We start from the raw sequence: 8789 nt of genomic DNA, 5'->3' as shown, positions 1-8789 counted from the left end.
GAAATCCATGTTACCTGGCGAAGGAAAAGCACTCAATGCTCATATATTACAGTGAAGCTGTGTTTTGGTTAGACCCCACCACTACAATCAAATTTTATCTTGGCAAAAGCAGAGTTCAATATTAGCATTAAGTAAATGAAAATCTAACATATGTTGAAAAAACACAGCAGATGATGGTGAAGACAAAGGAGTTGGATTCAGAGTTGAGAAAAGCAGTTGTTGCAAACTACAGTAAAGGAAATGGCTACAGAACAGTACCAAAGACATATAGAATACCAAAATACACAACCAGAGCAACAATCAATTAATAATAAGGTACAAAAGAACAAGAATTCAACTGAAATACTTGAAAGAAGAGGACGACCAAAGAAAATTATGGGTACAGCAAGTAGGAGAATCTAGATATTCAGCTGTGATTAGTTTGGGTCCCACCTGAATAGAATTTTAATTTGTAGTAGCATTAGTGTTTACAGTCATTTCAGCACTGAATTTAAATTAGATAAACTGTTAGAAATTATTTTCGATCATGCCTGCTCTTATCTGAACAAGTAATTGGAAACAACACCCTATTTCCTTTCACAGCTTCAGTGTCTCTGGAGCCTTGCAAATCAAATAAAGAGAATACAAAACTGTCTTCAAATGTAAGAAGCCATGCGAGATTTTGAAAGTCACCATCTGCTATGCTGCAGCACATCACCAAATTGGTATTAGCATTTGGGTGAACACCGTGGCAGCACTTGCCAAGGGGTTCTTAATTATTTTTGGAACAACAAATACAATTGTTATGGTTTCATTTCACACTTACATTATGTCATATCTATTTAATAAATGATCAGCATAGACTTCCACAACAAAGAAGTCTTTTTTTTTTTAAAAGCTATTAATAGAAGCATTGAGGACTGGTGTACTAATTTTGATAAGTAAACACACACACACACACACAAAATGTCTGTTTAAAACTGTCTAATGTCTCCCAGAATAGTTTGAGAATGAGAAAAGGCTATTTGGCCCATCAAGGCTTGTCCCTTGTTAGCACACTATGTTCCCCTACTGGGGGGAACTAAATTAAAAGCACAGAATGTATTTTTATTTTTCATGTTCCAAGTGTTTTAGATCCTATTAATTCACTTGGTAGGCAGTGCTTAATTTGTAGAGAGGTGTGCCGGGGCACAAACAGTGACAATATTACAGTTCTTAGGAAGCGCACATTCAAAACCATGACAAGTCTATTTGAAAGAGTACTGTATGTACCAGTGTTATCATATATTAAGTAATAGTATGTAAATATATATATATACAGTCTCTGGATATATTCTCCGGCTACAGACCCATCCACCTTAGCCAGGTGTCCATTGTCTTTGTCTGAGACATATCTCCTGTTACAGCTCGTAGCACGAGCAGCCACTGAGCAACGCTCCTCCTTCACTCCCATGTCAAACAGCTGCCTAGTACCATAAACTAGCAGGAGTGTCCCTGGCAGCGACTGTCTCTTAACGCCGAATTTTAAGGAAATCTAGGTGCATTTTAACGTGTGACTGAAAATACTACATTCTTAGACTGCATACATTTGATAGCAAAACATAGTATGAGTTTTTTTTTTTACTTTCATAACAGAAGAGGTGCCGGGGCTTTGCCGCATCAAGCCCAGAGGTACCAGGGCTTGTGCCCTGGCACATTATTAAACACTGCTGGTTGGCTATTCCATGCATTTTTACTAAATCTAAAGTAGTGACCTGGGTTAACTTTATCTATACCATTTATGATTTTAAAGACTTCAGTTAAGCCCCCTCTTCACTTTATTTCTTTATAGGCTGAAGAGATTTAATTCTTTTAACCTGTCATCATACAATGAAAATGGAAATACATCAAACAGAGCAATGAAACTGGGGCAACATCACATGTTTTGTGTAAAAGCAACTTTACTGCAAGTAGAATGAGAACATATACATGAATACATTGTGTGTGGAGTGTCTGTTAGAAAAGATGTCACATTGTGCAGTTTTGGTGTGGACTGTGAAGCAAAGGATAGCTCAAACTGTGCCAAATTTCTGTCATAACAAGAGACATCCAACAAAACTATAACATTATTATAAATTACAAAAACAAAGCTTGCACTAATGTAACACCATTTAATTTTTTTAAAATATAATTTTTTCAGAAAATTTCAGAACTGTGCCGTAAGTTCTGCATGGGGTGACAGCTATAAACCGGTAAGATGTATTGGGATTTTAACAAACCCTTAACCGTGGTTGAGTTCTCATGCATTATTATAATTTGAACAGTGATGTTACTACTGTATGTTGTACACATGTCAATCAAAAGCCAAATGACCACATAAAACAGTATGTGTTTTTATGTTCTACATTTATTTAAAAAAAGCAAAATGTATGTCCCATCTTATATGAAACGGTTTACAAATAAAGACATAAAAGCATACAAACCAATGAACTATGTACTAGCAGCATCCAAATGTTGGAGTTTCTAGAAATCATCAGTATAGCCCTGACAAGCTATAGAAATGCCAGCTTACAGGAAGCTGTCCTCTTCATAGTGCAGATAAAAAAAAAACTTAACAAAATAAACATTAAGGTTAAATAAGCTTAAATAATGGTGTTAAATACAAGACACTTCCTCAGAGTTTCTGTACAAAGATGAACACATTTGGCATTGTAAAAGTGGTTTGTTGGCTCACACCCTAGTTCTAGTACAAGGTATTAGAACTGTTATAGCTGCAAGTAAACTATACAGAAAGAAAAAGAATAGGTGGTGAGTAAATTAGTGAGCCGTTAACAAGGCATGTGTTTAAAAAAAGAAAACCAAACACTTTCATATCAGGCACCATTTGTTCCTGCAAATAAATAAGTTCTAATACAACTGCATTTAAACAAATATTTGATCACATTAGTGCTAACTTTTAAACACAGTTTTGTGACTATTGACTATACCTTCTTATTGCTATGACACTGACAGTGGAAATAAAAACTACTTACAAAAAATAGAGCACCTTTAACATCAAAGTTACTGCTTGGCTCTTCTATTTTACAATACTGAAAAGCCAATAGGGTTGGTTAATATCTTCACTGATTAAACGTTTAAAATGGTGGACTACGTTACCTTATGATTTATAACAAATTAAGAATAGAAGTTTTTCTTGTTTATAGATTTGTCTGAAATGACACCATGAGATACATTCATTTTTTTTTGTAGTGAGCACAAACTAAAGCACATTCCCATATAGCTCCACTTGATAAATAATATGACTTAGTTCTCTTCAACTACCCCATCACTGCTGGTATTGTCAGCTGAACACGGTCAGACACAGACTATAGCTACTACAACAACTATTAAGTAATTGTATTTGAACCCTATGTTTACATTCCTCTACTGAGTGAACCAGTTAGGGCTTTTAGTGTAATTTAAGGTTTCTTGTCGATGGTGTGGAAAAACCACTCGGTGAATTTCCTCAGCTGAGCAGAAGCAGTCTGAGACTCCTCCTGAAGTCGCATGTTGTCTTGCCTCAAATGCTGCACTTCAACCTTTAGGATAGCCTTGTCTTCCTTTTCCTGGTGGGATAATAAAATCAAGCATCTTAAAAGTGCAAACACCTGGAAGGCTAATGATGAAAAAGGCCAATGCCACCAAATCACAATCACTTGAGCTACATTTCCACTGCGAGTTCCTGTGAGTCTATAATGAAGAGTAAATCATTTCCACTGGAAATTTCACCCACCACTGATACATCAGTAGTTTAAGATCTTCAACCCTTAACACCTAGAATGTCTTTGCCTGTTTTGTGCCTTGTGTGCTTATTTAACCAGCCTTGAGAATGCTTTACTAACAATCTCTAAATGAACCAGACGGATGGGACGGCAAGCATTGGATCAGTGTGCTCAGAACAGTTGATGTTCATCACAGTTCACACGAGACGAAATATTACAATTTCAATTTTAATATGTAATTGGATATATGTATATATGATCGATCAGATCATTTCAATTATCATGGCAGTGCTAATGTAGATAACTTAGATCCATCTTTATTATTTTATCTACTTACACATGCACCTAACATTTTGCAAATATAATTTTTAATCATGACATAAAATCACTATTTCTGCCTTGATAAGTGCTTCCTTGGATTTGTTATGTACTCAAACATTTTGTTATTTGTCAGTTGACATATAAACCATATTCTCACCATAATGGGAGAGTAAAATAATAGATCAGAGATTTGAGCCACAATATTGGGCTTCATATCATGGGGACATTTCTGCTACCACTACAGTAACAGGCTAAGCCTACAGGCTAAATTATCGAGAGCAAGACGTATATATTTGCACCTAAGGATGGCTACCAGTAAAAAGACTTAAGTTTTAGACATCAACTACAAAAGATGCATTACCTTTCGCAAGTCATATTGCAGCTGTCGGAGAATCAATTCCAGTTGGTTTACCTTCCCAGTAAGAGTAGCTGGAGAATTCTCCCTAAATAATACCAAAAAAGAGAATAAAGGGAATTACATCCATCACATTACAAAATATGGTATAAAAACACATATACTGCATAAACATAATAACAATATTAATAATAATTTACTAAAAAGCAAGATTAATCTTATACAAATGGCTTGTCTAATAGTCTAAGAAATGTCTTAAATTGTACAAATTTTATGACTGAATGTTTAAAAGTTATGGATGACTAGACTTATCCCCCAAAAATATACCTTATACAGAAGCAGTTCTTGAATGCCACACAGGATTCACTTGGTTGAAAAATGTTCATGGTTAAATTACACCTTCCCCCAAGTTTCTGTTGCTACCAAGGTTATGGAGAGATGGCTTCCACGCAAAGCTCAGGGGAACTAAAGGTCTTGCCTCCCTAACCAGCGGGAGTGCCAGAACCAATGTGACTGGAGACATCACACAGCCAGGATGCAGATCTGCACTCCCTGCACTCACTCTGCATGCCATGCAGTCGTGTCTTTACCAAGTGAGGTTGGGTTTATTAGTATTCAGCATTTTATTTTCATAGCTCAATCTAGTGAAACTGGTGTAGTAATGGAATAATTTCTCCATAAAGCTGTTGTATACTATGTACATCACTGTGCCAATTACATTTTGTTATTTGGCCAACACCAAGGGGGGAATTATAAAACTTCCCCTTTAATTCAGGTCTTAATATAGTGTCCTTGTTTGACACAGGAGAATAAGACATAATGTAAGTTGTAGCAGACATTTGGTCCTGTACCTAGCCTTACAATCCTCTCTGCAATCCTAAACTTGTATAAAACATAAAGCAGATGGATTTAAAGGTAAATACTGTCGTTCAAAATCAGCATAAGCATAACCATTCAGTTCCAGCTTTCAAAATCTACATGCATTTTCCACTTTGGCATAAAGACCTTGATCAATCCTACAATGTCAGTAAGTATATCAGCAACATACATAACCAGTCATAGTTGTAGACCTTGATGACCTATACATACACAGAATGTAAAAATGCAAATTTGATCTATGGACAGGAAGACAGACATCCACATACGTTATCCTCTGATTCTGATACTCCATAACTTGTGCTAAATGATGTCCTTAACAGTAAAAATGTGTTTGATGGGTATTTCTGTTAAGGCCCTTTGACCTAGTGAAAATAAAAGTTTATTAACCAGCTACAGTGGCTTGCGAAAGTATTGACCCCCCTTGGCATTTTTCCTATTTTGTTGCCTTACAACCTGGAATTAAAATGGATTTTTATTTGGATTTCATGTAATGGACACACACAAAATAGTCCAAATTGGTGAAGTGAAATGAAAAAAATAACTTGTTCAAAAAAATTCTAAAAAATAAATAACGGAAAAGTGGTGCGTGCTTGGGTTATAAAAAAATATCCGAAACTTTGAACATCCCACGGAGCACCATTAAAGCCATTATTAAAAAATGGAAAGAATATGGCACCACAACAAACCTGGCAAGAGAGGGCCGCCCACCAAAACTCACGGACCAGGCAAGGAGGGCATTAATCAGAGAGGCAACAAACAGACCAAAGATAACCCTGAAGGAGCTGCAAAGCAGAGATTGGAGTATCTGTCCATAGGACCACTTTAAGCCGTACACTCCACAGAGCTGGGCTTTACGGGCGAGTGGCCAGAAAAAAGCCATTGCTTAAAGAAAAAAATAAGCAAACATGTTTGGTGTTCGCCAAAAGGCATGTGGGAGACTCCCCAAACATATGGAAGAAGGTACTCTGGTCAGATGAGACTAAAATTGAGCTTTTTGGCCATCAAGGAAAACGCTACCCAACACCTCTCATCACCCCGAGAACACCATCCCCACAGTGAAGCATGGTGGTGGCAGCATCATGCTGTGGGGATGTTTTTCATCAGCAGGGACTGGGAAACTGGTCAGAATTGAAGGAATGATGGATGGTGCTAAATACAGGGAAATTCTTGAGGGAAACCTGTTTCAGTCTTCCAGAGATTTGAGACTGGGACGGAGGTTCACCTTCCAGCAGGACAATGACCCTAAGCATACTGCTAAAGCAACACTCAAGTGGTTTAAGGGGAAACATTTAAATGTCTTGGAATGGCCTAGTCAAAGCCCAGACCTCAATCCAATTGAGAATCTGTGGTATGACTTAAAGATTGGTGTACACCAGCGGAACCCATCCAACTTGAAGGAGCTGGAGGAGTTTTGCCTTGAAGAATGGGCAAAAATCCCACTGGCTAGATGTGCCAAGCTTATAGATACATACCCCAAGAGACTTGCAGCTGTAATTTCTGCAAAAGGTGGCTCTACAAAGTATTGACTTTGGGGGGGGGTGGATACTTATGCACGCTCAAGTTTTCTGTTTGTTTGTCTTATTTCTTGTTTGTTTCACAATAAAAAATATCTTGCATCTTCAAAGTGGTAAGCACGTTGTGTAAATCAAATGATACAAAACCCCCAAAAATCCATTTTAATTCCAGGTTGTAAGGCAACAAAATAGGAAAAATGCCAAGGGGGGTCAATACTTTTGCAAGCCACTGTACTGTTAAACTCTACATATTAAAAAAAACAAAAAAAAACAAACAAAAAACCTGAAACTTAAATGATATAGAAATGCAGAGCACCTCATTCTAGACAGATTATGCTCCGCTAACAGATATAGTCAAGCTGTATGTACAGTAATCTCCTTTACAAGCTGGGATGGTCGTGGCTCCCATTTGCCCTAAAATGTCATTCCAGTAGCCTTTCATTCTATTAGTAAGGCAGAAGATAAACAGCAAAGTCTCTTAACCATGGCTCCCGACTATAGCACTGTATGTATGTATGTTTTTACATAGATCTAAAAATCTGCTTATCTGATTGTGACAAACCATGCTTTGTAAAAAAAATCTCTGCCCCTTTGTCTCAGATTTTACATACATCTAGGAGATCCACTGATTCAATTCCACATGTCTTACCTCTCTGTACTGTCATGTTTATGGCAGCATACGGTTGACTGAAGTTATAATGATAACCTTTAGATTTGCAGCCGTGGCTGGGTATGAATGTCGCTAGCATACTTTTCATATTCTGTAATTCTTGCAAGAACATGCAAATATGTAAAACTTAACAGCAGAAGACATTTTCCATTATGTATACCACTGTTTAAAAATAATAATAAATAAAATGCAAGTCGCCAAATCCAAATCAATTTCTCATTGATTTGAATTTGGCAATTTGCATTTTATTTATTATTATCTCTGTAAAAACTGAAAATCAGTGGTATTCTGTTGCCTCACAATTCTAGATTTGTGTTTATAATATCTGGGCGCTTGAATCTTCCTTTAGTAACCAGCTACGTCAATGTATTGTACTAAATTATCCAGGCAGTACCTTTATCTAAGGCTGTGTTCACACTGGGTCCATTTAAACTCTGGGTTTGGTCCTGTAGGCACAATTGTCAGGCATTAATAACTATTTTTTTATAAGTACATATCTGAACTAATCTATTGGATTCATTCTTGAGCACACAGTATGCAGGGCAGCATGTGAACTATTAACTGGAGCAACTTCTGAGCACCCAGCACAAAGGAGTGGGTAGTGAATTCTCTGACCAGTGGACTTTAACTGAACCCAACACAAAGGGTCTCTACAGGATCGTAAATAGATTGGAGTATCCAATCAGAATTTATGGACGAAATGAAAGCTCGAGAGAGCAGAAGGAAGTCATAATTAGATAGTGTATTCATCCCATGCAGGATGAGGCAACCCATTGTCCAAAACAATGGAAGACAGTTGTAGGGATAATGGGAAATGTCTTTATGTGAAAGTCCTATAAGAACTGTCAACTTGCATCCAGAACTTTGAATTGGTTTCGGAACTGGTTTCCGATTTGGTCCCCAAATTGGTTTCTGAGTCTAACATGGCTCCATAAGAGAAGGCAGCATTAAGCTTTATACCTTTCGACTGCAAGAACATTCTATACCCTGCAATAAATGAACGTCAAAGAAAGCTCAGTGTTCAGGACTCCTGCTGATAGGAAAGAGACGTCTGCGAGTCAGTTTATCTATGAATCAAAAAAAGAATCATTCCTGGCTCAAATATAAGCTTCTGTTTCCAGTCATAACCACAGCATAACAAGACTGTCTGCCTTCGAAGCGAAACATTCAAGGAAAGAAGAAAACACACAGGCTGTGTGTGAAACCCCCACTTGGATTTTGAAGACAAAGGAACACGCGGGAAGTGTGCAAAAACCCCAGCGTGGGTTTTGAAGATATAGGATGAAGTGCAATGAAGTGAAAAAAAGAAAAAAAGCTACAATGGAAGGTAT

General features: G+C 37.2%; 1 protein-coding gene across 2 annotated transcripts in view; it reads right to left on the bottom strand.

Moving 5' to 3' along the window:
* Positions 1-1981: 1981 nt before the first annotated feature.
* LOC121317193 (signal-induced proliferation-associated 1-like protein 2) overlaps positions 1982-8789 on the bottom strand; it is a 158898-nt gene continuing 152090 nt past the window's right edge. For both annotated transcript variants that reach the window (XM_041252859.1, XM_041252860.1), the window contains 2 exons: positions 4402-4483; positions 1982-3563 (listed from right to left, as the gene is read on the bottom strand). In XM_041252859.1, coding sequence (XP_041108793.1) covers positions 3417-3563; positions 4402-4483 — 229 coding nt within the window. In that variant the 3' untranslated portion in view covers positions 1982-3416. The remainder of the gene's footprint in view (positions 3564-4401; positions 4484-8789) is intronic.

The sequence above is a fragment of the Polyodon spathula genome, chromosome 6 (assembly GCF_017654505.1).
Source record: "Polyodon spathula isolate WHYD16114869_AA chromosome 6, ASM1765450v1, whole genome shotgun sequence".
Lineage (NCBI taxonomy): Eukaryota > Metazoa > Chordata > Actinopteri > Acipenseriformes > Polyodontidae > Polyodon > Polyodon spathula.
The sequence above is the reverse complement of the archived record's forward strand: the minus strand, read 5'-3'. Positions and strand labels throughout refer to the sequence as shown.